Source organism: Mauremys reevesii, linkage group 24 (genome assembly GCF_016161935.1).
Source record: "Mauremys reevesii isolate NIE-2019 linkage group 24, ASM1616193v1, whole genome shotgun sequence".
Taxonomy (NCBI): Eukaryota; Metazoa; Chordata; order Testudines; family Geoemydidae; genus Mauremys; species Mauremys reevesii.
In genome coordinates, this window is record NC_052646.1 from 5,353,036 (window position 1) to 5,380,035 (window position 27,000).

At 48.7% G+C, this 27,000-nt stretch overlaps 2 protein-coding genes across 4 annotated transcripts in view; one reads left to right on the plus strand and one right to left on the minus strand.

Moving 5' to 3' along the window:
• Window positions 1-1,084: 1,084 nt before the first annotated feature.
• POLR3C (RNA polymerase III subunit C) lies at window positions 1,085-14,947 on the minus strand. 3 transcript variants are annotated; one of them, XM_039513119.1, is made up of 15 exons: window positions 14,771-14,947; window positions 12,254-12,420; window positions 11,260-11,515; window positions 8,978-9,163; window positions 8,720-8,808; window positions 8,175-8,279; window positions 7,502-7,594; window positions 6,111-6,191; window positions 5,562-5,613; window positions 5,388-5,448; window positions 4,477-4,627; window positions 3,555-3,656; window positions 2,521-2,570; window positions 1,683-1,832; window positions 1,085-1,344 (listed from the first exon to the last, which is right to left on the minus strand). In XM_039513119.1, exons 2-15 carry the CDS (start codon window positions 12,398-12,400, stop codon window positions 1,263-1,265), a joined length of 1,605 nt encoding a protein of 534 aa, XP_039369053.1. In that variant the 5' UTR covers window positions 12,401-12,420; window positions 14,771-14,947; the 3' UTR covers window positions 1,085-1,262. The 3 variants fall into 3 exon arrangements, with proteins under 3 accessions (XP_039369053.1, XP_039369052.1, XP_039369054.1); XM_039513118.1 differs by lacking the exon at window positions 14,771-14,947 and adding an exon at window positions 12,930-13,253; XM_039513120.1 differs by lacking the exon at window positions 14,771-14,947 and adding an exon at window positions 12,532-12,554.
• The window catches only part of RNF115 (ring finger protein 115), a 40,382-nt gene continuing 26,562 nt past the window's right edge, over window positions 13,181-27,000 (plus strand). The window contains exon 1 of the mRNA XM_039513121.1: window positions 13,181-13,587. Coding sequence (XP_039369055.1) covers window positions 13,501-13,587 — 87 coding nt within the window. The 5' untranslated portion in view covers window positions 13,181-13,500. The remainder of the gene's footprint in view (window positions 13,588-27,000) is intronic.

Genomic DNA, 27,000 nt, shown 5'->3' on the forward strand with positions numbered 1-27,000 from the left:
AAGTTTCTCCTAGTTTCTTGGTGCATCAAAGTCTCCGGCCTGGAGATTATTCCTCCTGCTAGCAGTGATGGGTGAAACCTTAGGGCTTCGTGCCTCTATCTGCAGCCACTGGAGGGCAGATGTGATTGCACCCAGGGGCAGATCGCCTGTTCCTCCACTGGGGCAGTGGTTCCCAACCTGTGGGCCATGGACCATGGCTAAGGGGGCCGTGAAAGGTTGTTACCATAGGACAGTGGTTTTCAACATGGGGATCCACAGCTGATGGCTAAGATTTCCAAAGGGGTCCGGCCCTCCGTTTGAAATTTTTTAGGAGTCCACCCATGAAAAAAGGTCAAGAACCACTGCACTAGAGGACAGTGAAATAGATGCACTAGGGAGAGATGAACCTAGCAGATAATAAAAACACGCCGGACCAGCGCGCTGTCTGATGTGTTCAGCTGGCACCACGTCATGACTAGATTTCCACTATACTCTGACTTTTCCTCAGCCTCCTGCTATTTTCCACCACTGCGTCAAACCTCTCAGCCATGCTGCGGCTCTGTCTGCACTGCAAGCAACGGGTGCGTTTACACGGAGACCGCGATCTTGCTATGAAATCCTGCTGCAGACCAGGCACAGGTTGTGGTCCCCAGGCTGGGGTCTTTACGGTCAATTCCAGACCTAGAAGCAGCAAAGAGTCCTGTGGCACCTTATAGACTAACAGACGTTTTGCAGCATGAGCTTTTGTGGGTGAATACCCACTTCTTCGGATGCAAGCAGTGGAAATTTCCAGGGGCAGGAAATTTCCACTGCTTGCATCCGAAGAAGTGGGTATTCACCCACGAAAGCTCATGCTGCAAAACGTCTGTTAGTCTATAAGGTGCCACAGGACTCTTTGCTGCTTCTACAGAACCAGACTAACACGGCTACCCCTCTGATACTTTCCAGACCTAGGAGGCTCAGTGGAGAGGTTTTGCAAGGAATCCTGCCCTTCAGACTCAGCGGAGCATCCCGGCAGCTAGCCACGGGGTGGCACTCTCCCCAGAGCGGCCACGGACTGAATGGGTTATATACCATCCCCACCTCCAACAACCCCCTCCAAAGCTAATCAGAACAGTCAGCATTTTATTTCCCCTCCAATCACTGTTAAACATACAGTAAAAATAAATAAAAACTCAGAACAGCTGTCTGAAAACTCCCCCCGCGCAGGAAGCAGACAGTGCCACCCAGAGTGCCATGATGGGCGTGGTGAAAGGGACGCAGCCTGCCAGCAGGGGGTGCCCTCACAGCTTCTTCACTGTGCTTTCGATGTACGACTCCAGCACAAAGATGGTTTCGTCGACTTGATTCTCGCTGGCGTCGATCCTGTGATTTTAAGGACAAGGGGAGGGAGAGCGTCACAGGCCGAGCAGCGCGTGTCAGTGCCACCTTGTGCTTAGCGGGAGTCTCCCAGGTGAGCAGTGCAAAGCTATTTACTAACAGTCATGCGGGCGGAGGGGAAGTGGCCTTGTCCCTGCTAATATGGGGAACCTGACGCAGATGGAGAATGCAACTTGCCCAAGAATAGAACCAGGAGTCCTGACTCCCAGCCCTCACCCTGCTCTGATTAGACCCACACTTCCACAGCCAGGTCTAGTCCCCAGGAATCCTGATTCCCCATCCCCTAGACCAGCCGGCCCAACCCTCGCCACGGCACTGCTCACTTGTTGACGTTGCGTTTGAGGTTCTCCAGCTGCTGGCGCTCCGGGGCTGTGATCATCTCCTCGATCTCCTGCAGCTGCACCTCCTCGGCACCTGTGGCCTGCATGGATGCTAGGATGGCCTCCACCCGCTGAGACTTCTCCAGCAGGCGCCTGGGGGCGAGGCAGACGCTGAAGCCGGTACCCATCACTCAGGTTTGGGCCGACCGCGCTACTCACAAGGGGCCAGACCCAATCTAGGATCCAGGCAGGTTCTTGCCTGTCTTCAAATCCACGTGTCTACCTCCCCACACACTGTCCTCATCAATAACGTCTCCCTTGGCCCTCCCCTTGCCCATTCCCCTGGGGCTTGTCTTTATTCCTCTTCCCCTCCTGCCCTGCAAACTCTGGGGGTAGGGGCTGCATTTGCAAAGCGTCATGTGCACCAGCAATGCCCGCGGCTGTGCCAGACGCGGCAGGGGCTGTTTGTACTGATGCAGCTCCCCAGAAGGGTGAACCAGGATGACCATCCCAGCATGGATGATATTTATCCTTAACCGCCCTCCCTGCAAAACAGTCTTCACTGCCATCCATCTGTCTATCTTTGACGCTTATTGGGCACCAAGACCCAGTTGCTCCAAGTTATTGAGACTTCTAACTCCCAGTGGTAGCTAGGTGCCCAACTCCCTTGGAGGCTCTGGGCCCCATGCCCTAGCAGCCGGGTACCAGCTAAGCCCCAGCTTGTCGACACTTCCCATTGGTGAGCCCCTCTAGTTACGAAGGCCACGCCGGAGGCCTAAGCTCCTTGGCCCCAGCGTGATGACTCGGCCGAGGAGCTTTCGGCCTGCTTAGCGCGACTCACTTGTTCTCCTTGGTTTCGTACTGTCGCCTTTCAATCAGGTTGGCCACACTCTAGGGAAGGGAAAGAGAGGAACAAGAAGCAGGGTTTGGGGGAGGGATACAAAGAAACAGCACCATCTGTTGTGCGTTCAAAGGGGGGGGGGAGGAAGGGGAATACTGGGCCCCAAAACTGGCTCCTGCCGGCTCTCAGCCTGCAGAGAGATCCTCTGCCCCATGAGCCGCGAAGACGGGCAGAATCGGGGTGGGGGATGGGTTTTATGCATCTGCTCCGGCTCTCTGCAGATAATTCTTGCGCCATTTACAGGGCGTGGTGTGGAAATCCGTGTTACCTTCACGCACAGTTGCCGGGGATGGTGTTACAGGTCACAGACGTATCGGAGAGGGTTTATCACCCACCCCGAGCATGAGCCTCTACCATCGTGTGGGAACTGCAGCCTCGTGCTCTGAGCCCCTCTCGTAAGGGAAGCAGGGTCAGGCTAGGTCTATGCTCGGATGACAGCCCTTCAAGGCAAACCTAGACAGAGCAGGGAGCCGTGAACGCGATGCCCAAGCACAGCAGCAGAGGGCACTGTGCTGCGAGCAGTTGCCTCTGTCAGCAGAGATGTAACACTGATCCGCTCTCTGTGGTCAGTAAAGAGGCACTACCATCACCAGCCTCCTGGGCAGGTGTGAATGCGTCCAGTGACATTGTGCCTCCCTACAGTTCTCCCTGCCGATTCAATGGAATGCTGGACTTTCCATTTCCTGTGCAGGGCAGCTGCGCACCATCAACCCAATCAAGGGGGCTGCATTTCAGTGGCTGAGTGAGCCCCGTGTCACTTTTCCCCTCCGTCGGTAAATCGCTATGGGATGAAAGGGGCCAGGATGGTCGGCTCAGTGACTGTGCACCTGGGAATGGTTTTCTCCATATTGCCGGGTCCCTGACGACCCAACTGCTGATGTGGTGACGCGGAATCAGAGAGGGAATAAACCAAAGGAGTACAAGGGGTGCGAAGGACACAGTGTCAGGCGGATGGCCAGGGAATCATCGGGTACCTTATAACACCGGTGCAGCAGCATCCGCGCAGAGGACAGCGTGTTCACTGTGTACAGATAGAAGGTCCTGGAGGGGGCGTGGTCGGGAGTCTTCGGAATCTCCTGTTTGCGGGCAGGAAGGAAGGAAGATTGTAACGTATGTGTCAGCCTTCCGGGGAGAAGGTATCTGTCTGTTCTCTCTGTGCGCTCCTTTCTAGCTTCCCCCAGGGACCCAGCGATCGTCAGTCTTTGCAAAGAGAGAGAGGGCGTGTGGGGGCTAGTGGTGTGACCCTGACCGCTTACATCCTTACCACGGCTCCACCAGTAATTCGCCATGTGATCCTGGGAAAGTCGTTGCACCTTTCCCGGCCTCGGCTCCCCCCGTGGCAAACTGCAGGGAAGGGCACTTGCTAGTGGCAGCCTGAGGACCAGTGCTTGGAAACTTTTCCCGTTACTATTATTCGTTAGCAAACCAGGGGCTAGCCAGGGGACCCAACAGCTAGGGGAGAGCAACTGAGATCACAAAACACTTGACAGATATTAATGAAATCAGCTTTCCACTCTGGGTACAGGGTAACACCCTGAGACAGGGTAACACTGGATCCATTGTCCAGGTCTATGAAAACGGAGGCAGAGAGAGATGAATGACCTAAGAGTTCGGATTCCTTTGTTCTAATGCTAAGCAACACTCCCTCCCAGAATTGGGAATGGAAACTAAGATCCCACCCCACTGCTCTAACCACTAGACCACGCTCCCACAGCTCGGAATGGAAGCCAAGCGTTCTGACTCCCAGCCCCCTGCTCTGATGGGGATGCAACCCCGGATTCCCAGTCCCCCGCTCTAGCCACCTTCTTTCATCTGCATTCATCTCGATGTCCTGTATGCCCTGTTTGTGGCACACTCCGCTCACCTCTGGGTGACAGCGCGAGTAGGAACGCTCACCTGTAAGGACACAAAGTTCTCGGACAACATTTTATACAGCATATCCTTTGCCTCCTTGGCGGGAATCATGGCAAAATCTTCCACTTGTTTCTGTTCCAAATGCTTCTTCCGCAGAAGCAGCCGGAATATCCTCGCGCAACGGGAACCAAATCTAGATGGGGGAGGAACAAACCAACCAACACACAACTCTGGGGAAGAGACACATCATCAAAACCTAGACCCGCTGCACAGGGGCATCGGAGAATTGAGAAGGTTCCTACATTAACGCTGCAGAGGAGAAAAAGCATCTTGTGTGTGTTGGAGATGGAATGAAATCCTGACTTCAGAGCCACAGGCCCAAACCAGGTCACACCGCTGGTGCTTTGAGTCCAGGACCTGGTCTCTGGACCAGTGACTGATGCTTTAGAAATGCAGGAAAATGATACCCGTCTGAGAGATAATCGTGCAGATGTCACTAAATCTTCACTCAGCAATGTTCATTTGCCTAGTTCCTGACATCCAGGCTAGCTAAAGAGGGAGCAGCCAACTCATCACAACTAATGTCACCTTCCTATCTGGTACCACCCAGGAAGCCTTGAAACCATGAATACTTTCAACATCCAGCTGGATAATGTGGGGCCTGATCCTGAGATATATCAGTCACTAAAACTGATGGGAGTTGGGAGGGAGCTTTGCACCTCTCAGGATTGGATCCTTCCTTCCTCCCTCCCTCTTCAATGAAAGGATGGAGACTGTGGGTGATAAAGGACGGTTGTAGCTGAGCGGGTTATGGACAGACCAGGTGGGTGACATCATCTCTTTTACTGGACCAGCAAATATTGGTACTGCCTCACCCACCTTGTCTCTCTGATATCTGTGCCTTGGGCAGAGTAACAAGGGGGCTAACAAGCCGCAATCGAGCGTTGCTTTACCTCTCCTGTACGATGGATTCCAGAGTTGCTGTTGCCAAAGTCGCAAGGGCCTTGTGGAGATCTGAGCCGTACGTGTCAAGGTACCACACGTGAATTACCAGGGATCACACCACGCTCAGTAAGCCCCGTGACCAGCAGTAAACTGCCCATAGTAGATTTCTCAGTAAAGGATACTGATGACATACATGCCGCCCCCACTGTCCCCGGATTTACCAACAAACTCCAGCTACAAGGAAATAAAAGGGTTCAATGTATCCAAAGACTATTATCATTCTGATACAAATTGAATACCATTTGGAGCAGAATGTAAGTTTCTTAAAATTCCCCAACCTTAATGGTTAGAGGATGTTTCCAAAGCCTAATGTTAATAGTAACAGTCTCATGATGTTTAAAGGTTAATGAGAAACATGTTTTTCTTTTGCATTTAAATCTTCCTCCTCCCAGCTGCAGCCATTCTGACCTAGGGCAGGAGAACGCCAAGATGAAATCGACTCGAAACTGACTAGTGCCTGTTTTCGCTGTCCACGCTGAGTGAGGTGAAGAAACCAAAGCCCTGATCCTACCAACGCATAAGCAGGTAAACAGCTTTGCTTATGCAGGTACCACTCACTTTAATGGGGTCCACTCACGTGGAGAGGACTGCAGGATTGGGGCCCTCAATCAGAACTGGACCAAAGGCGGAAACCCTGTTCAAACCCAAATTATACATAATGCATTTCTTACCGGATCATCAGCTAGCAAAGTGAGATACTGATCCAGAATTTGTTTCACAATGTTGTATCCTGCTGGAAGAGATCTGAATATCTGTGGAATAAAAGAACACCCAGAACATACGTGCTATTCGCATTTAAGATGATAAAAATAAACAGTACTTAATTCATTTGGATATCAGAGTGCTTTACAAACATGTGCTCATTGATCCTCAGAGCCCTGCTCCACGGTAAGCATTTTTATCTCCGTTTTACAGAAGGAGAAGCTGCGGCACAGAGAGGTGAAGTAACTTGCCTGAGGTCACACAGTGAGTCAGCAGCAGAGCCAGTCATCAATTCATAGATTCCAAGGCCAAAAGAAGTCACTGTGATCCTCTAGTCTGACCTCCACATAACAGGACACAGAAATTCCTGAAATAATGCCTCTTTGAACTACAGCAGATCATTTAGAAAAACACCCAGTCTTGATTTAAAAACTGCTAGTGATGGAGAATCTGCCACGACCCCTGGTGAGCTGTTCCAATGATGAATTACCCTCACGGTTAACATTTCACACCTGATTTCCAGCCTGAAGTTGTCTAGCTTCAACTTTCAGCCACTGGATTTTGTTAGATCTTTGTCTGCTAGACTGAAGAGACCATTATCAAATGTCTGTTCCCCACGTAGGTGCTTATAGACCACGATCAAGTCACCCGTTCACCTCTTTGTTAAACGAAACACATTGAGCTTGAGTCTATCACTATACAGCATCTTTCCCACCCTTTAGACATTATCGTGGCAATTCTCTGAACTCTCGCCAATTTCGCAACATCCTCCCTGAAGTAGGAACACCAGACCTGGACACAGTATTCCAATACAGATCACATTAGTGCCAAATTCAGAGGTAAACAACCTCTCTACTCCTACTTGAGACTCCCCTGTGTAGGTAGCCAAAGATCGCGTTAGACCTTTTGGACACAGCGTTGCATCGAGAGTTCACGGTCATTTATCCACCCTGACCTCCAAATCTTTTTCAGAGTCTCGGCTTCTCAGGGGAGAGTCCCCTGTTCTGTAAGTATGGCCTACGTTCTTGTTCCTAGATGTATAACTTTACAGTTAAAACCTGGGAGTCCTCCTCTCATCACTAGACAACCCTGCCACAGTGTGGATTTGAGGCTGTCTGCAAACAACAGGAGAGAGTGGGTGACGCTCATGACTGAACCTTGAAGTCTAAAACGAGTGTTCAGCTGGGTTCCTGTGCCATTCAATAATACAGTGTCTGGAGCTTGTTCTGTGTCTAGCACCAAGGGGTCCTGGTCGAGGACAGGGGCTGCTAGCTGCTGCCACAATGCATATAACAGCGAAAGAAATCCAGTTATCCGTGTCCGATTACTATGGAGTGCCCCAAGTTCTGCAGAAACTCACCTCGTTGGAAGACAGTGGCTGCGTATAAGGTGCATTGGAAGATGTAGTAATTTCACTCATCCTCAGCATAGTCCGCACTATTTCACTGCAGGTCTGTTTCAAAAGAAAGGAAACAGCTTTTAGGCCTTGACAGAATCTCTGTTCACATGACAGAAGAAGAAGAAGAAGAAGAAGAAGAACTCCCTTCCCCCGTCAAGAACCAGGGTGCTCCAATTTCAGAAATCAGCCTCCAGTAAGATCTAGGTTGCATTAGCCTCCTTCCACTCATCTTAGGCTGGTCACATGCCCCACTGAACTGCCAGCAAGACCATTCCAGTGCAGGGGAAGTGAAAGATACTCTGGGAGAGCAACATATGGGCTTAGCAGCATGGATAACAGGCGTGTAGGAATTGATATACTGGAGCAAACAGCTGGTGCATCTAGGGCAAAACTCCCATTGAATAAAATGGGAAGAAGCCCTCGGTCCAATTCCTGTCTGCAGCAGCAACCAATGCCCGATATTTCAGAAGAAGGTGAAATATTCCTTCCTGACCCTTGTAACCATCAGCTAGTACCTTGAAGCATGAGATTTGAAGCTTTTAACATGTAACTGCCAAGGTTGCGATCACCCAATTCCCCACTCCTGCTACCTGGAGTAACCCTGCTGAGGAAGTTCCCGATTACGTCTGCGTACCTGGTCCATCCTGTTGGCCACGGCGCTGACTATGGCTTGGTCTCGGAAGTGCTGGTGGAACCGATCGATGTTGGCTTGCCAATAAATGCCGTCATCGGGCGGGGGCTGAGGAGAAACGGGGAAGAGGGAGAAGGAAACGCTGAGGCTGGTTTACTGGCGGCAGAGCTAGATGCTCGTCTGAGGAATGAGCACCGTCAGCAGGGCAAATTCTGAGGGGTGCTGAGCACCTGCAATGTACCCTGGAGCTTGTTGGGAGCTGCAGGTGTCTAGAATCTCAGAAGAGTTGGAACAACGGGAATCGAACCAAGAAGGGGAGGTTACATAGTGGATGACAGGCAGACTGTCCACACCAAACAGCCTCTTGAACAAAGGCTGTAGAGCAGCCTCATTCCCCCTAGGGTAGGCACTGTGGACTCTGTGGTCCCTGCTGGTCTTCACTGGCTATTGTCCCAAAAGGTCAGATACTGGAATAAAGGACTGCTAAGATCGCAGAGATCATCGCTGGCCTGAATGCAAGCCAAGGAGCAGCAGCGGGTTAGCAATACCTCTTTGCTGTCTGCATCGTGTTTCTGCCTTTTTGCCTTGTGTTCACCGTTATCTTCATCGTCAAATGATCTTCTCCTTTTCCCTTTCCCTGCGGGCCAAAGACAGGGTTTGCCTCTGAATACCAGCCCAGCAGTCTTGCGTTCAGGTCAGAAAGCTCCCAAAGCCCTTTGCTGAGTACACAGAGATCACCCCGAGTATTTGATGCCACTCACCCACATTCTAAATGCAAGCTACCCAAGGAGATTGACAGCTCTCACCTATGAGATTCAGGTTGGGGACCACGTACATGTCCTTCTCATTAACCGCCAAAGTGGGCACAGGAGGTGGTGGCGCATCCGAAGTCTCAGTAGTTTCAGGGGCCATTGGGCATCTCTGAATGAAGTGCGTGTCCGCTAGGCGCACAAATGTGTTGGAGACTTCACCATAGTCCATGGTTTTCCCATCTGGGCAAAGGGATACCAAGGAGAACATAATGGATCATGATCCCAAACTCCAGCTGCTCCTACACCCGTGCGGGATCAGGCCGCACCGTTGTCTTTAAGAGACGTACAAGCAGGGCTGCGCAAGAGAAGGCTCAGTATTCGATGTGCATTTAGCACCTTCCACCCACTCACTCCAGCTGACTTCAGACCTTGGGCCAAATCTGCAAAGGCAATGGGTGATTTCGGGTGCCTCAGTTTCTAGGTGGCAACTAGAGACCCCTTAAAGGGGCCTGAGATGGGCCAGGCAGGTCTTTTTAATGTGTCACAACTTGGGCACCCAAAAATCACTAGTCACCTTGAAAAATCTTAACCCGTCTTTCTCCTTTCTCCCCACCATGCTCGTAGCATGAGTCTGCTCTCTGTCCCTTTGCAGATCTCACAACTGCTGGTGCAAGAACCTTCTCCTACGCTGCTTCTACACCTGAAAAATTTCCTGTATATTTCTGCTCCACTCCCCACCTCTAGCAGGGCCCTCTCTCAGCCCCTCTCTTTGCCACCATCCACAGGAGAGTCTTTCTGGCAGCTTTTAGCAAATTCCTGAATCTCCGTCTTATTTCAAATCTCACCGGATAATGCAGTTTGTCTCTGATGCCTCTTAACTTCTCTCATTATCGTCATTTATATTCCAGCAGCACCTGAGATCAGGGCCCCATTGCACTAGGCACTGTATGTAGTGAGACTCTCTGCCCTGAGGAGCTTACAATCTAAATAGACAAGACAGATATGCAGTGCTGTTGTCACTGCAGGCTGCTCTCCCCTCTCTTCCTGTTTAACTCAGTGTTTGTTGAGACACCAGCTTGTACACCAGAGGCTATAAAGCTCCATTGGATTATATAGCATTGGTGTCTTTTAATCAAGTGGAGCCACTAATATAGTTCAGTGAACAACTATGACTCTGGCTGGCCAGTTGAGGTTTTCCCCTTTCATAGAATCTCAGGATTGGAAGGGACGTCAGGAGGTATCTAGTCCAACCCCCTGCTCAAAGCAGGACCAATCCCCAGACAGATTTTTGCCCCAGATCCCTAAATGGCCCCCTCAAGGATTGAACTCACAACCCTGGGTTTAGCAGGCCAAGGGTCAAACCACTGAGCTATCCCCTCCCCCCGAGGGAATCTGGGAATATCTTTCTTCCCAGATATTTAAGGCCTCCCACATTTCTCTTAAGAGAAAGGTGCAGTGGAAACACAAAGATTTCCACCTCTTTGTAGGCTACGAATCAAGGGGAATAGTTAAATGAGCAGAACAAACTTAGGTCTGTTGGAGGGACAGACACGGAGGTAAGGGAAAAACAGATTCAATGACTAATACATGTGTTTTCCATTTTAGTAAAATTCAGCCTTGAGATGAGAAATATGCAGGAAACCAGGACTTACATTCTTTGGAATCTACATAGCACTTGTCATTGGGTAAGTGTTGTTACTCCCATTTTACAGATGGGCAAACTGAGGCACAATGCGGGGCAGTGACTCCCTCCAGGTCATACAGTGAGCCAATGGTAGAGCAGAGAATGGATTCCCAGGTTTCCTACCATGTTGACTCTACACTTGTCTACTGATAGAAGGATAGGGTAAAAGAGACATCGAAATAAATCATAGTCAAATGGTCCAAGCACAGGAGCCAGTTCTGTGCCCAGCTCTGATAGTGACTCACTGTTTGATCTTGGGCAGTCCCCTCCTCTCCCTGTGCCTCAGTTTCCCCATCTACAGAATGTAGATGATGATATTGACCTCTCTCCTGGAGGTGCTTGGGAGTGTCAGTGTTCTGTACAGCCCCTAGAGGATGCTCCATATGGACCTGACCTAAAGCCCACTGAAGTCAATGGAATGATTCCCATTTACTTCAATGGGCTTTGGATCAGGCTCTATGTCCAGAGCCCTCTTCTTCTGCACAGATCCTGGCAGCCATCCAATCCCCTTTCACTGCGTACAGAACCCAGCCACTCTGGTAGCATGAAGTATCGGCCCGGCAGCCCCAAACCTTGCCAGACAGATGATAAGATGCTGCAGCAAAAGGTTTCGGCTCTATTTCTCAGCTATCTCCATACCGCTTTGGCTCACCCTCCATAGTTTCCGTCAGCCTGTTCGCAACCTTTCGCACCACAGCACTCATGGTCATTTTGCCATTCAGCAGCAGCTCCTCCACGATCAGCTCGCCCATGTCGCTGTAGAGGGTCTTGGCAGTGTAGATGTAATGTGGATACCGGAGGATCCTCAGCACCCGACTGCATGAAGCTTCGTACTCCACAAAGCCTCGCTTCTGCAGCTGGTAGGTCACCAGGTTGTGTTGAATGAGGACACAGAGAGCTTTCTTAACCTGCACATGCCAGAGAAAGGAATGAGCCACGTACTTGGAAGCTTAGCAAAGTTTATATGGGGGAAAACAATCATCATGCTTCAGGGCTGATCACCTCAGGGATCAGGAAGGGAATGCCCCTCCGCTTAGGTGCTTTATCTCCATCCATAGTCTCAGGAATGGTCATACGTTCCCCAATTAGCACTGATCATTAACAACCTAAGATAAAGCTATTGAGCTGTTCACCGGATCATCTTTATTGTGGGAGAGGGAAGGGTGATGTTTGAAATTCCCCAGGGGCCCCGGGCTACCATAGAACTAAGAGATGGAAAAACCTACAACATCTCCTCCTACTCGAGGCAGGGCCTGAGAGTCTCAACTGTAGTCCTGACTCACTGTGTGACTCTGGGCCAGTAAGTCTCACCTCCTTATTCTCCAGATGCTGCACTAACTTCAGGGAACTCCATCTCTTGTCCTCTCCACTCTCTATAAAACTAAATTAGACCACTCTCCTTCCCTTTGCCCTTTGGTGGAGACTTAAGAGCTCAGAACCTTTTCTGTTAAAGCCAACGGAAAAACTCCCATGGATTGCAATCTGTACTATTTATGAAACTGATTTGGTTTTAAGGAGACATGTTCAAATTCTGATTTACCTTTTGCAAACACATTTAGAATAACAGAATTCTTCAAAAGCACCAGAAATGGCGACTGACAAGTTGTAATGAGCGAATAATAGTTCAGTCAGTATTCCAGACATACCTGATCTAGTGACATCCCTGTGTCGTTGGCAATCACTCTCAGCGGCTGGCTGCCTGTCTTGATAAGATGAGTCCCTATCTTTTCCACAATCTCGCCAAAATGTTCTTGCAGCAGGAGGGAACAGAGTTTAATTTCTGCCTGAGTCATCTTGCCAGCAACTTAAAATACTAGAAGGATATGGGAAAAGGCATTTATGTTATTAAAGTTCTTATCAGGTGATACAGGCAAGCGCAGGAGATTTGCTGATTGGATGCAACGATTTTCACCTCTCTAGTCACCTGTTTGAATTGGCCTAGATCAGTGGAGACTAAAAGCTGTTACCAATTCATGCCTGAAATGAATCTGGTGGGTTTGAGGCTAAGCCTATATCAAAGCTACCATCACAGCCTGCCCCCTTCTTGGCAATCTAGGCAGGCACACCAGCCAAGGACTGAATGAGCCACAGCATGGGACGGGGGGCCAGGACTCCTGGGTTCTGTTCCCAGCGCTGGGAAGGGAGAGTGGCCGAGGGGTCACAGCATGGGACGGGAGGAGGGGCAGGACTCCTGGGTTCTCTTCCTGTCCAGCTGCCTTCGTGGGACAGCCTCTACAGTTCGATGCCCCCTGGCCAGGGAGACACTCCTCCCCCCCCCGCGCTGGCTGCCTTGGGGGCCCCACCCCCGGTGCCCTCACTCACCTGGGGCCTCAGCCTGAATTGTCTGGGGGGAGGGGGGGTCCCTTAGACCCACGCAGCAACCATAGCAACCCCGTCCCCTTCAACTTCCGCCTCAGCACCGATTACTTCCGGTCACTTCCGATCGCTCCGATCCCCCCTCGGCGGGGGACCCGACAGTCGGAGCTATAGAGACTCTTTCCCTCGTCCGCTAGAGAGCACGGCTATAATGGGGCCGCTCTACGCACACCCCTGCGCGTCTCGGTGGTAAGACTGGCGCGCTAAAGCGCAGGCCATCGGTGGCATTTACCGGGCGACGCTCTAGCCTCACCCTCGTCCAAGTCTCGCTGGCCACGTGGAGGACTTGGGACACGGAAGAACCGAGGGGGGCCGCTCTCCCTTGCAGCCCTCGCGTCTCGCTAGCCTGGTGGAGGACTGAGTCCTCCGGCCCCCTCCCGGCGGAGCACAAGAGAGTAGGCGGAAGTGGGCGGCTAGAGGGGCCTGCCGGTCGCTCTGGGCGCGCGGGCCCTAGTCTCGGCGTTCCCCCGCGGAGGACTGACGGCAGGCAGGGAGCCGGGGGAGGGGGAGAGAGAAGATGGCGGAGGCCTCGGCAGCGGCCGCCGTGTCCCAGCATCGCTTCTTCTGCCACAGCTGCAAGGGGGAGGTCAGCCCCAAGCTGCCGGTAAGGGGCGGGGCCAGGCCCCCGGGCGGGGGGCGCGACCCCCCCGATCCCCCGGGCGGGGGGGGACCAGCAGCCCCCCGTGAAGGGGGGGGGCTAAACCCCGGTCCCCTCCCCCGTGGGGGGCTGGCGGTCAGGGGGGTTAAACCCCAATTCTCCTCCCCCCCCCTGAGGTGGGGGGGGGTTAACCCCCTCCGGCTGGGGAAGCTGCTGGAGTTTAACCTTAAATCCTTGTCCTCAGGGATGGGGGGGGCGCAGGCAGGAGGGGTTGAACCCCCAGCCCCCCCGCGTGAGAAAGGGGGGGGTTAAACCCCAACATGTCACCCAGGGAGAAAGGGGGCCTGGGCGGGGGTGAGGTTTAAACCCCTAAATCTGCCTTTTCCCGAGAACGAGGGTGAGTATGAGGCTAAACCTCAATATTCCTTGGGGGGTTAAACCCCAACATATTCCCTGAAGGGGGGGCAGGCCTGAGGGTTAAGACCAGCTTAAGGGACAGGCTCCTTCTTCCCTCTCCCACCTGAGGGGGTGGGGGCAAGAGGAAGGAGGGTTAAACCCCAGCACATCTCTTGGTGGTGGGGAGGCGGCGGGGGGGTTGAGGGTCCCTCCAGTTGAGCCCTCTAATCTGCACAGCAGAGAACTGGAAGGGGAGGTCCTTGTTCAGCCCCAGATTGTCCTTCAAAGAGATGAAGGCACAAGGGGATAACACCCCGTCCTCCCCGCTTTAGTGTTGGAGAGGCTGCCAGGTTAAACCTCAAGCTTCCCTGATGGGAGGAGCCACTACAGTAGGGGGGTGTGTGGCGGGCGGGAGCTAATCCCAACCATCCCCATGGAGAGAGGGGGGTTCCCTTTGGGAACACAGGGAAGGTTAAGCCCCACTGAGAGTGGCGGTAAACCCCAGTTCACCCTTTACGGTGGCCCCAGGTCTTCTAGAAAGCAAGGGCACCCATTCTCCCTACTCTTGAGAGAGAGCTGCTGGGGGAGAGAGGCAGGTACCCAGTGGCATAGAATTGTAGGACTGGAAGGGATGTTGAGAGGTCATCTAGTGCAGTCCCCCGCGTGGAGGGAGGACTTCCAGTTCTTATGGTGAGAAGGGCAAATTTCAATTCCCTGGACAGAGGATCAGTAGGGCCGCAAGCAAGGGAGCTTCTCCTTCATGCCCTAGGAAAATGGTTCTCCTTTTGAGTACCCTCTCTGGGTGTGCGTATCTCAGTAAAATAGCCCCGTATCTCTTTGAGGTTGACGTTGTATGCGATGTAGTCGGGGGCCGTGTCACAGCTAACACCAGCGGTTCTGCGATAGGGTGGCAGGGTCAGGACAAGTCCAGTCTGTGGTCTCTCCGTTTAGATCCAAAATGGTTAGAGTCAAAGGGTGTCCGTGTTGTGCTGCTGATATTCTAGTGATGTCACAGACCGTATCTTGGTGACCTCCTGTCCTAGGAGGTGTTGTTGGGGAGCATAAGGCTATCTGAGGAGAGGAACAGGCAATGCAGCTTGACCAGATCAGACCAGGCATGTAATACCTTTTTTGCCTGATATATGGGAATGTCTGGAGATTCTTTGCTAAAGGGGTCTGTGCCCCTCCCTCCCCCCCATGCCTAAGTTTCCCTACCTGTAAAATTAGGATAATACCCACCTACCTTCTGAGAGAGCAGGTATAGGAAGATTGTGAGGATCTTAAAGTTTGTGATGCGCCTTACGATTCTCAGAAGAAAGAAGCTAATGAAGACCAGGGTGCTGCAGCAAAATCTCAATGATCTGGACCCCGAAACAGGGTGATGTCCTCCAATTCCTGGGGATTTCGTAGATGGGGGGCACCCTTCAGTTATCCAGACTGATTCAGCATCCCTCTGACATTTAGGTAAACGAGGTAATGCTGCGCTATTGTTCTTCCCCCCTGCACCGTGAAGGGAGGTGAGAGGGGGCTTCAAGGATTTTTTTTTTTTTACTTTAAAAATCATTCATACATGACATTACTGATGATCCCGAAGATTTCTCTGGCTTGCGTCATGGGTAGCTCACACCTCTGCAACTGCATATAGTCCTGTTGAGATTTACGCTTGTCCATCAGAAATGCAAATCAATCATGTATCTTTCTGCTTCCAAACCCACCCTACGGCCCCTCAAGTGTAGCTAGTAGCCCTGCATTCTGGTGTTTTCTCTTCTCTCTCTCCCCCTCCCAAATCATGTTCGGTTCCCTCTTTATACTACTTGCCTCTCTTGCTGACTTATGCAGTTTTCCCTCCCATGTTTCAACTGTCCTTTGTTGTAAAGAAACGCTGCCCTAAATTGCTCACGACCAATTCTTTTCCGTGACTGGGATTCAGGATTTCCTGATGCCATTAGTGCATTTTTTGGTATTGGAACTAAAACTCCAGGCCTAGTATGTCCATGCATTTACATGTCCCGTTGTTGTTCGATTGTTCACCATGTAAACAGCTTAGCATTGGCTCCTTTTTTTTTCTCTTTTGCCTTGATGTATATGTCCTACCCTGGCCTCTTTCTTTCTAAATCAGTGTCTTCAGTTTTGCTCTGTCTGGGCATTAGAGCTTTTGGACTCTTTGTAAGGCTAATGGTTTGACCTGGCTTTTATTATTATAATTAGTAGCACCCAGAACCCTAATTGGGATCAGGGTTGCATTGTGCTGGGAACCTGTCATCTCCCTCTCTGTTTGTGGACACTGTGTTGTGCTCTTGAACATTTTCTGTCTTCCACCCCGCAGGTGGCTGCATGTCAGGTATTCTTGAGGATGATACGTACTCTAGAAATGTGAGATGTTATTACCCAGACTTTATAAATAATATGTTCAGGACTTGTACCTGCCAAACCAACGAATTGTTTCACCTTTTCAACCTCCCCACTACAGGGGTGACAACCTCTTTATCTCTCCCTCTTCTGGTCACACACCTAAGCTGATGGGAACCTGCTTGAGTTAGGGGCCACCCCGCTCTTTCAGTCACCTCCTCAAGTTCTCAAGCAAGGGATCTCCCGTCAGAGTCCCAGGCAGCCACTAAGGAAGGCCCTGACGTGCCTTGTCATGTCATATTTCTGGAGTAGGGCTCTTGCACTCTTCTGAAGGCCAGTCATCATGAATCAACCTGTGTTTTGCAATCTCTGGTTGAGGCAAACTTTCCTTAAGGAGCATGAAACTGGGAGGAGAATTCCTTAGTTCTAATGATGCTCTGATACTGATTTCCTTTGTGTCCTTGGGCAAGTCACTTCCTTTCTTCATGCCTCAGTTTCTCCATCTGTAAAACGTGGCAAACATTGGTCTCATGGGGTGATGGGTTACTGTTTGTAAAGGGCTACATTAGGATTTGCTTTCAGATCTCTGAATTATCCAGTAGAAGTACATGGACCTGTTTACCTCCAGATAGGATGAGATAGCTCAAACCAGTGACTTGGGCCTGGTCTCCACCCAACTTAGGTCGACCTAGCTGCTTCGCTCAGAGCTGTAAAGGGCATCGTGCCCTGAGCACCGTGGTTAGGTTGACGTAAGCCCTGGTGTAGATGAGGCTGAGTCGATGGAAGGATTTTCCCGTTGCCTTAGCTACTGTATCTTACAGAGGTAGATTACCTGCTTTGATGGGAACCCTCCTTCCGTTGCTATAGTCTATGCTGCCCTGCTACAGTGACCCAGCTGCAGCATCCTAGGTGTGCTGCTGTAGCACAGACCTGGCCTAAGCCTGAGAACTAAAGACTGAGAGTCAAGACTTCTGTTCCCAGCTCTGCCAATAACTTTCTCTGAGAGACCTCAGGCAAGTAACTTCCCCTCTCTCTGCCAGTTTCCCCTCGTAAAATGGGAAGTTTTTGTGCTGCTTTGGTGTGATCCTTAGATTAGGATAATGCCATCTTAAAATAAAAATGAACTCTTTTGAGAGAGATTCTGAGATTGCTTACGTAGTGGGGCGAGGAGGTAATCCTTTATACCCGGAGTAACACGCTGCTGAAAAGTGTGAGGCCATCTCCTTTTGAAGCAAGTGTACAACTTCCATTGGTGCTTACTGCATGGACAGGCCTCGGGTAAATCTCCGAGAATGTCAGTGGGACAACAGATCTTGGTGTTATGCTGATCTTCAGTGTAGCTGTGAATTGTCCTCTATTCAACAGCAGCGTTGTTGTGATCGACTGTATATAAAAAATATTTAAAATCCACTATTCCCATCTCTGCCTCCTTCACCAAAAAAGAGCGAGAGAAGGGCAAGCAATCCTTGAAACAAACCACGTCTATACATGGCTGGAGCTGTTCTCCTCCCAGGGTGTCACGTGAAGGCTGGCTGGTCTCTGACAGGCACAGAAAGCGTTAACGCGTGTTGGATCTCAGTAGTAATGTTTCCATAGCTTCTGTAGCATAACTGCTGTGCAAGCCACTATTGGCTGAATGTGGCCTGGTTTCATTTGGAGAGGGAGGTGGGGGGGAATAAACCATGTTCCCTGACTGCCATTTCAAATCACGCTCTCTGCTGTATGCTGCAGGTGCAAGTCATGTTGCAGCTGCAGCCCAGCGGATATGTTTTTATTTTAAGGTAACGGGATAACTCATCTTGATTAAACCCAGCACGAGAGAGAAATCAGGAAGGCTTTACAGAATTCCAAGTTAAATATCTGCGGTGAAGCGAACTGCTGCCATATGCTTTTTAAAAACAGTCTCCCCCCAAATGGCCCACGTTACAATGAATCTGCGGCTTGCCCCTCTCTCGGGTCTTCTGTGATCCTGATCAGTTAATGTCGTCAAAAATCTCATGGTCCTTTTTGTCAGGGATAGGTGGCTGACCCTGGCATCTTGATCATCCCCCAGTTGTAGTCTGAAGATATCAAATCCCTGCAGGTTCATTTATGTTGAAGGGAAGCTCTACACACACACCCCCCACTTAACATTTTTCCACTCTTGTAAAGCACTTTGAACTCATCCAAAGTACGCTAAAGGTTACTGCTAACTTCCCATCCCGAACTGTTGTTTAGGGTTGCAGCGCACTGTTAAATGGCGGCCACATGTCGCCACGGGTTTGACTGCATTTTAGTGATGGATTAAATGATCCTGGTGTACTAATTCTTTTAGTGCTGAGAATGTGATCAGCACTACGCAATTCAAATACACAGAGCGGTCGGTATAAAATGTTGGCCTCATCGATACTACCTCTATAACCAAGTCAAGGGTACAATACGATTGCCCCTTGCATTGGTGACAACACAGTTAACATGTGTAGTGAGGATAGAATCTGCATCCCTCTAAGTCCTTGTATTTGGGTAAAATCCTTGTGAAGACAAGGCAGTCTGTAGTTTTCACTCAAGTTAGCGGGTGAAGTTAAAGACTTATGGAGCAGCCTGGGGTTTACCTTGGCTTGTAAACTCATGTGAAACTGCAAACTGTCTTGTCTTCATTAGGATTTTGCCTCATATTAGCTAACTTGAGTTATGATCACATCCGTTTTACTAGTGAAGACTTACCTCAGCTGGGCTAAAACACTGGAGCGTTCAAGGGTTTAGCTTTGTTCCAGGAATGGAGTCAGATCTTGTGTCCCCTGATTCAGCTATGTTGGTGGAGCAGTGCTCTCTTTTGGGGAGTGAAAGGTGCTGAAGGAATGTAAGCTCGTTACCCCTCATCACATCAGAATTGTAAACTAGGAAACTCTACTTTTTCCAACTTCCCCAAAACTGGCTTCCAATGTCATCGTCAAAGTAGATTTTAATCCCACAGCCTGGAATCCCAGTGTACGGTTAAAAGAAACTTCTGAAATGTTTTCCATGTTAATATTAAATCTGGCTTCTTATCATATGAAAGAATGAAACTTTTTTACTATATGCAGTACATCAAAGTTATAAGGTAAATGCGCTAAGCAAGAGAGGAGAAAGTCCTATCTAATCTCATCCATGTCGGACACAGGAATAAATTGGTTGATTCTCTTTAAAAATCCTGTGACCCATATCCCTTAAATGAATGCAGTCTGTCCTGCACTGGTTGGCGGTAGCTTTGTGTAGGGAAACATTTTCTAATGGCTACCCGAGAGCAGTAAACTTATTAGAGGAAAAAGACTCACAAGCTGTGCAACTTAGTCCATCATGAACTGGCATCTTTCTTTAAGCTGGACTCTCTTGACAGGTTTTTCTTTCTGGTTCTAATGGGTTTTTTTGTTCCAGAAGAATGCCTGTAGTAAAGGCTACGCTAGATGGGAGGCGCGTGTGCCATTTCTGCTGTGCTCCGTTTAGGTTTGAATAAGGAATGCCTGCAGTATTAATTAAAAAGGTTCAACTCATCTCAGGCCATTGGGGCTCAGCCTTTCTGAGAGTGCATTGCAGGCTAAAATTTCTGCAAAATTGTACAGCTCTGAAATATTGATTGGGGTCAGGACACCCTTTTAACAGAAATGATCCCAGGGCACTTTACAAACGTAGGCCCTGATCCTGCCCATGCTTAAAGTGAATTCCCGTTGACGTGAACACGTGAGTAGTGCTATGAAAATGAACCAGCCTGCTTGTGCTTAAAGTTAACCACGTGTGTGTGTTTGCAGGCCTGGAGCCTTGGAGATGGGTCCTGTTGCCCTTTATGCATACAAAATTGTCACAGATCACAGGATCAGTACTCTGAACCATGCAAGATGCAAGCTATATGAGATGCAAGATGTATATGGGGCTTATTTAACCCTTGCCGCCGCCCCCTTCCCCCCATGCAACCTCCTCTTGGGTGAACATGGCCTCAGTTTTAGCAGCGTGAAGTGACGCTGCACAGCAGTTTAAAACAGGAAGTGAATAATACCGTAACCAACTAAAACTAGAGGAGAACTTTTAAGTAGGCAAAAAATACTCACCTGTGTTGCAGGCTGGCCAAGACACTGGGTTAGATCACCCATTACTCTTCTACCTCGAAGATAGTTGGCTCACAATTAAAGGGCAAAATGTACTTCTGTGGTGTCTCTCTCCATAGGAATGAATTTTGCCAGACAGAGCACATCAAGGTATATAAGGGGTAGGAAAACAACTACAGCATTGAACATACGTGTAAAACGTGAAATACATAGGCTAGACTATAAAGTAATAGCAGTTAGCTAATGCCGTGGCTCTAGGGAAAGGTGGTAGGACCCAGCAGGCTCCCGCATTCCCGCAGGTGAATTGCATACGTTTGCATCTTGCTACAAATCTGCAAAGCACTTGGTGCTGCAGGAGGAAGAGAAAAACACCGAGGTATCGAATAACCATTTTGACAAAGTTCAGGTAAATGCAATTGCCCCTTCCTTGCAGTGTAGCTGAAGAGTCAATACAATTTTATATAGTCAGTGAAGCTGTCCCCAAATCCTCTGCAAAATACAGTTACCGAGCTAAATAATAGCAGAAAAAGAAATGAAAGGGTATAGGAACAGCACAAAAGAACTGTGTTCAGGATCCATGCAAGGAGCACAGTTCAGATAGTAGGAGCTACCGAAGGGAAAGATACTAGGTTTTGGTTTTGGTTTTTCTTCTCCCCAACATGAGGAAATTGTTTTGGTTATGGCCAGAAGGGGACATTAGCATCGTCTAGTCTGACTACCTGCGTATCACAGAAATTATATAATGTGTGTATAGATATATAATAGATTAAAAAATTATCTTTAAATTGTTCCATTCTAAGTTGCCTGATAAGTTCTTGGCATAGTGTGAGCAAACAGCTCAAACTGTAAATAGCTAGTATGTCTTACTTAGCTGCTGGCTAAAAATGTTCTTATGCCACGCCTGTTACACTGGTATGTGGGTGCCATGTTACTTCTGAAGTGAACTAACCTGGCTATTTAGTGGTCCACAAAAAATGATTTTGGTGGCTCAACTGAATTCCCAGGGGAAAGGTGCCTACATCACTAGAACTACTGCAGTTGAGGACAGTCCCAACAGACTGGCCAAAGACTGACTAGACCACAGATACTTGGCTACCCTGTAGGGGACTGTGCCGCATGTAAGGATTGAGACACATTGATCATGTGGAAGAAATTAGGGTGCCTGGATCCTTTTGTGGGTGGATGAAGAGTTCAAATATTCATCCAGCATATACCAAAAGAAAATTTAGCTTGAGATTCCCACATAGGACTGTAGCTTGCTGCTTGCCCTGGAAGATAAGGAGAGGAAAAGAAAATAGACTGTCAGTGACCTCAGTAGAATAGTATGGAGGTTGTATATCTGAGCGTCTTACCCTCTGGTTGATGATAACATGGCTAAGAAGCCCTGCACGTGTCATTCCATTGCCGTTTCTCTTGATTTGCCTGCTTCAGATTGAGAATCAAGGCAAAAGGATGAAATACGTATTTGCCCTCCAGTTCTGACTGCTTAAAAATAATTGGGCTTGGACACTTCTGCACAGTTAATGATCGGCTGGAGGGACAGAAGGCTTCTAGCAGACGGGCCACATTGGGAAATGCATGAATCAGAGCTGATTTGGTGTTGACGGAAGATTGGGTGGGTGCTCTGAGCAGTGTGCTGGAGACTTCTAGACTCCTTGGCAAAGTTTGCTCTCCCTATCCCTTCCCCATTGTGGCTCAGTCCTGCCTTGGAGATGGTAGGTACCTTCAACCACCGTCGGAGGTAACAGCGGGGGGTTCAGTTTCCAGGGCCCATGGCTTTCCAGCCAAGACTACCACGAAAGGAGCCAATTGTGATCATGGTTCTTATGATGCAGGGATGGGACTGAGACCCACCGTGATCAGTCCATGTGAGCAACCTCCAGTCACCCCATAGCTAGACACTGAGCAGTAACTTAATGACGAAAGGTTCTGTATCCCTGAGCAATCCAGCGCCTCTTTATTCTTCCAGCTTTCTAGGAGAGTTTTTTTCAAACAATGGATAGTATTAAAAACAAAACCGTTTGTTTAGTGTAAGAAATAATTCTGAAATACCATACACAGCGCCACTCATCTGTTTTGTTCCCATTGCTGATTTCCCCTCTATCTTAGTTATTCAGTCCAAATGCTGTATTTATCTCTGTTTGTATCCTGCAAGTAATAATATATTAGCTTTGGGGCAAAATGCCTGTATTCGTCTCTCCAACTGATTGGATGTAGGAGAGGACTTCCAAAAATGAACAGGGCCACAGGCCTTAAATCTGTAAATCTTAGTCTTTGTGCACGATCATGATATCCCCTGAATCGCTGCATCATGGACTCTGGAACTAATCAGCCTAGTTTTAAAGATGTTCATCCTAGCATCTTCTCTGAGAGGAGCTCACGTCAGCATCAGAATCCTAAGCAGAACTTTATCTTGAGGTCTGTCTTCTGGAAAAGAACCTCTCTGCATGCATGTCCTTCACTTGGACTGCAGTGAACTGCACAGCCAACTGAAACGCATCAGTTCTGCAGGCCTTGGGGAAACAGCAGCGTCGGTGATGACACGGAGTGGTGCTGGTTTAGAAAATCTTTGTAACATGGTGGTTTTAACAGAGAAAACCAAGCAAAGGATTTTAAGCAAAGCCGAATGCTGTGCTGTTGAGCTGGAATTTGGCATTTGTTTAACATGTAGCTGCCTTTCCAAAACTGGCTCTTGTGTTTGGGTCCCTCCATTGTTGGGTGCCCAGCACAGACACAGTGGGCCTGATTTTCTGAGAGTTGCTGAGCATCCGCAGCTCCCAGTGACTTAAGGTGCAGCCCAGCACCTTTTGAAAATCAGACCTCAGGCATCTCAAGTGGGGATGCCTGAAATCTGGGTGTTCTTAGGAAACGTGGCCCTCTCATTCTAGTCACATTTTTCATAAATCAGGGCCGTGAACTCATCCGTTCAGCTGTACAAAAACCACCCCTCTTATCTCACTGCCAACTTAAAGTAAAGTTGGCTTGTTCCTGAAAGATAACAGAGTTGTGGCTTTGTCAGACCACAATAAGGGCTGAGTTCCAGGCTCGAAGAACCCCTCACCATGAACACCCTGCTAGCAGCAACTTCCTGTTAAAATTAGGGGCTTGTCTCAGGTGCACCATGGGAAAGGGAGGAGGAGTGTCTCTTCAGACTCAGTTCAGCACGTGCCCAACTTCAGGGACAGGAGCAGATCCATTAAAGTCAGTCGGATCACTTGAATGCTTAAAGCTAAGCATGTGTTTAAGTACTTCACTAAACGGGGGCTTCATGTAACTTAAAAAGGGATAGCATGGAATCAGGGCTTGCGTCTCTTCCCATTAGATCTTCTAGGCCCCTTGTCTGTTCCCTATGTCACTTGTTCAGCTGCTTAGTCCAATCAAATAATACTCTGTATTTACGCTCATAGAACATCATATTCTTCAGAGCATCCTTGTAACACTCCTGAGTCAACCCCTCTGGTTCTAAATACCAGGAAATTTAGTTAAAATACCCCACAACCGTGACTCCGCCCTCTTTGAGAGACATCATAGCTCTTGGCTGAAGCCCTTTGTAGATCCACTTCCACCCTGAATAACTTCTAAAATATTGTTTCTGCCAAGAGGCAGTGGGTGGGAGACATTAGCTGAGGTCAATCCTGATCTCAGTTTGGGGAGAAACAGAGTCATAGTTTGAACCTGGAGCGTGTGCAAGAAAAGTTATAAGAACCATAAAATGTTAGTTTTCGGGTCGGGGGGGGCTATATCTTAGGAATCCCTTGCTCAAGCAACTTCAGATTTGGACCATAACCCCACAGCAGGGCCCTAGGAGGCACAGCGATTTTCCACCCTAAATAGTTATCTCCCTACTAGTTATTGATGCCTTCAAATACTTACAGATGGTTACATGGTTGTACGTGCTTCCTCCCTCAGTGGTTACTTAGTCTAGCTGTGCATATTGGTATTTCACTCAAATACCTGCTTCTACACAGAACTGAGCAATGCAAGTCTTCTTTCAAATGTATGTGTCTGTTCTCCTTAGCGTCCCCCTATTATTATTATTTTTTAAACTGACCTCAGACTTTCACTGGTGCTGAGCTCCAATAATTCTGGGCTCCTTTGAAAATCCTGCCACTTATTTAGCTACCTAACTGAGACCTGAGCTCTCCATAGAAGCTTGTCCCCTTGTGTCCAAGCAGGAAGGACAAGTCGTAAATGTTCGTAACTGATGCGTCAGTGTAGAAAATAGCAAAACAAGATTAATCTGTGGAGGGCAGAAGGGCTTGTGGTCCTTAATAAGGGCTCCGAGGTGCTATGGTAATACTAATTATAAATAAATATATGTGGGAAATCATTAGAAAGATTCGATCAGAAGGAAGAATGTGGAAAGCAGTTATGCCGACCCAGACACACACAAGACTGTAAACTGGAGTTTGCAGTAGGACGGCAAAAAGACCAGTGCAAATTTTGAGGCTGCACCCATGAAGGCATCACATGACAGAGCAGGGAGGTATTTGTCATCTTCTCTATAGCTCTGATAACATCACTCCTGGAATTTGAGCAGGTATTCGACACCAAAAGGTATCAGGAATTCAGAAGAGAGCTGGATGATGCATTGTAGGGAGTAATCCTTTATTGGATGGACTGGACTAAGTGAGAGGTCTCTTCCATCTCTGACGCTTATTTTTGTGCTTCCTGTAATGCTCTGTCTGATTAGCAGACCTCTTGATACCTTAAAATACTCTCTTGGTTTGCATTTTGTAAAGATTCCTGCTGGGTTGTTGACGGTCTTCCTGGGAGGTGGATGTAGCCGATGGCATTTGTGCTCATAACTTCTCTGATCACTGCAGACCTACCAAGCAGTGTTCTGGCCCGAAGCCTGAATGTTCAAACATGTCCTAAGCATTTAATTTTCTCCAGTATGCGCTCCACCGATAAACTGTCTTCAATATTTTTTTAGAAGCATCTGGAACAAGGGGAAAAATATTAGCGATTCTTGGATTAGATTTCAGCTGTTGCTTATGACTAAACTAGTTCCATGAAACCACTAGTGAGATGTAAAGTAACTTGATCATTTCCCCCCGCCCCTCCTTCTGACCTGTTTCATATCTACCTGGATACACATGGGGCTCAAGAATATGGATGACTAGATGCTGCCAAATTCAAGCTTGAAATTCTATTCCTGAGTCCTGGGAATGTTCCTTATTAAATCACTCTTCAGCATGGTGGGAGCAGAGGAAAAATAATCTTTAGAGACTGTTTTTTATTTTTTTTATTTTGGTGATGTCTGCCATAAATTGAAGCAGATTTATGATGCGGGAGCAGAACTAGGCCACTTTCTAAATAAGCTTTTTAAGACCAGGAATTGGTAGAGGGAATCTCATCAGTATGCTGATGGGGATTGGCGAAAGGAATTCCCCACTACTCTAGTGTAAGAGCAGATCCCAGAATGTTTAAGCTTGCAGCCAAATTTTTACGTCCTGTCATTTAAGGGATAAACAGTAGCTTAGGCTGTTTTATGAGGTCATTTGCCTGTTTTTCCTCAGGGTAAACAGCTGATTAGCTTGCCCTCATGGGAGCCAGGTTTTGCCACAGAGTTGAAATGTTCTCTGTTGATTTTCTAAATTTTAAAACTCACTTTAAAACATTCCAAGGTTGTTCCTTAGCCCATCTGGGGTGAACTTGGAAACTAGAATCCTGGACTATGACCACCAAATGTCTACAGGACAAAAAACGCTGGCACAAACTGGCACCCGAGATTGGGGTATTTAAAGGGCTCTAATGACTTAGATGCTTAGCTTTCCTTGACCATCAACAGAAGCTGGGCGCCTGACTCCCTTAAGCCTTGAAAAGCCCATCCCTAATTGGCAGTCTTGGAGGAGAGGCTAAGAACTGGAAACTGGAAACATGCTCCTACGGGTCAGCATGGAGGAAGCTGCTGTCTGCGCTGGATCTCTGTGTCCATCTCTGGGGCTGTCAATCCAGCACACGTCACGAGTGCTCAGTTCACTTTACAGAACAGTACTTAAATACGTGTTTTTAAAAAAAGTCTGTTCTAATGTCTTTGAAATAGAATAGATTGATTTGTAAAGAGACAGCGATGGAGCTAGCTGCTTTTCATGGAGTGGAGTCTTGCCTCTGCGAGAGAGCCCCATTAACGCCAGTGCCCTTCCACAAGGGCGAAGGGATACACCTGCGTGGGACAGCTTTCAGGATCAGGGCCAAAATGCCAGTCCTGGTTCGTGGACAGTGGCATGCCTCAGCCAAGAGGCTAGATTGTGATATTGTGACAAGCCTTCATCCATCAAATCCGACGGATGTTACAGAGTCGCAAATTGCAGAGTGAGCTGCGTTTAGACTGGCTGAGAGCTCTCTTGGAGTATAATTTATCATAGTAAACTGTTTCAGAACTTCCTCTCCCTTATCCTGGCACAGCAGTTTCCCCCCACCCTCAGTATCTGACATCGCAAACAGAGTCTGGGTATGTTTCCAAGGAGGCTTCAGATTGAAAGTGAATACCAAAGTACAACCACTTGCACAAGGTTTTCAGACTGTGCATACAATGGGCCTTAATGTGTACCAATATTTGATGAAGTCAGCGTTTAGTGGAGGCTGTGTATGTTAGGGGGCATTGCTGTAT

Excerpts from the sequence above, each read along its gene's own strand:
- POLR3C (XM_039513119.1), bottom strand. The coding sequence starts at position 12,400 with ATGACTCAGGCAGAAATTAAACTCTGTTCCCTCCTGCTGCAAGAACAT. Across the intron at positions 7,595-8,174 it reads TGGCCAACAGGATGGACCAG|ACCTGCAGTGAAATAGTGCG; the intron begins GTACGCAGACGT and ends CTTTTGAAACAG. Across the intron at positions 5,449-5,561 it reads GGGCGGCATGTATGTCATCA|ATCTCCACAAGGCCCTTGCG; the intron begins GTATCCTTTACT and ends CGTACGGCTCAG.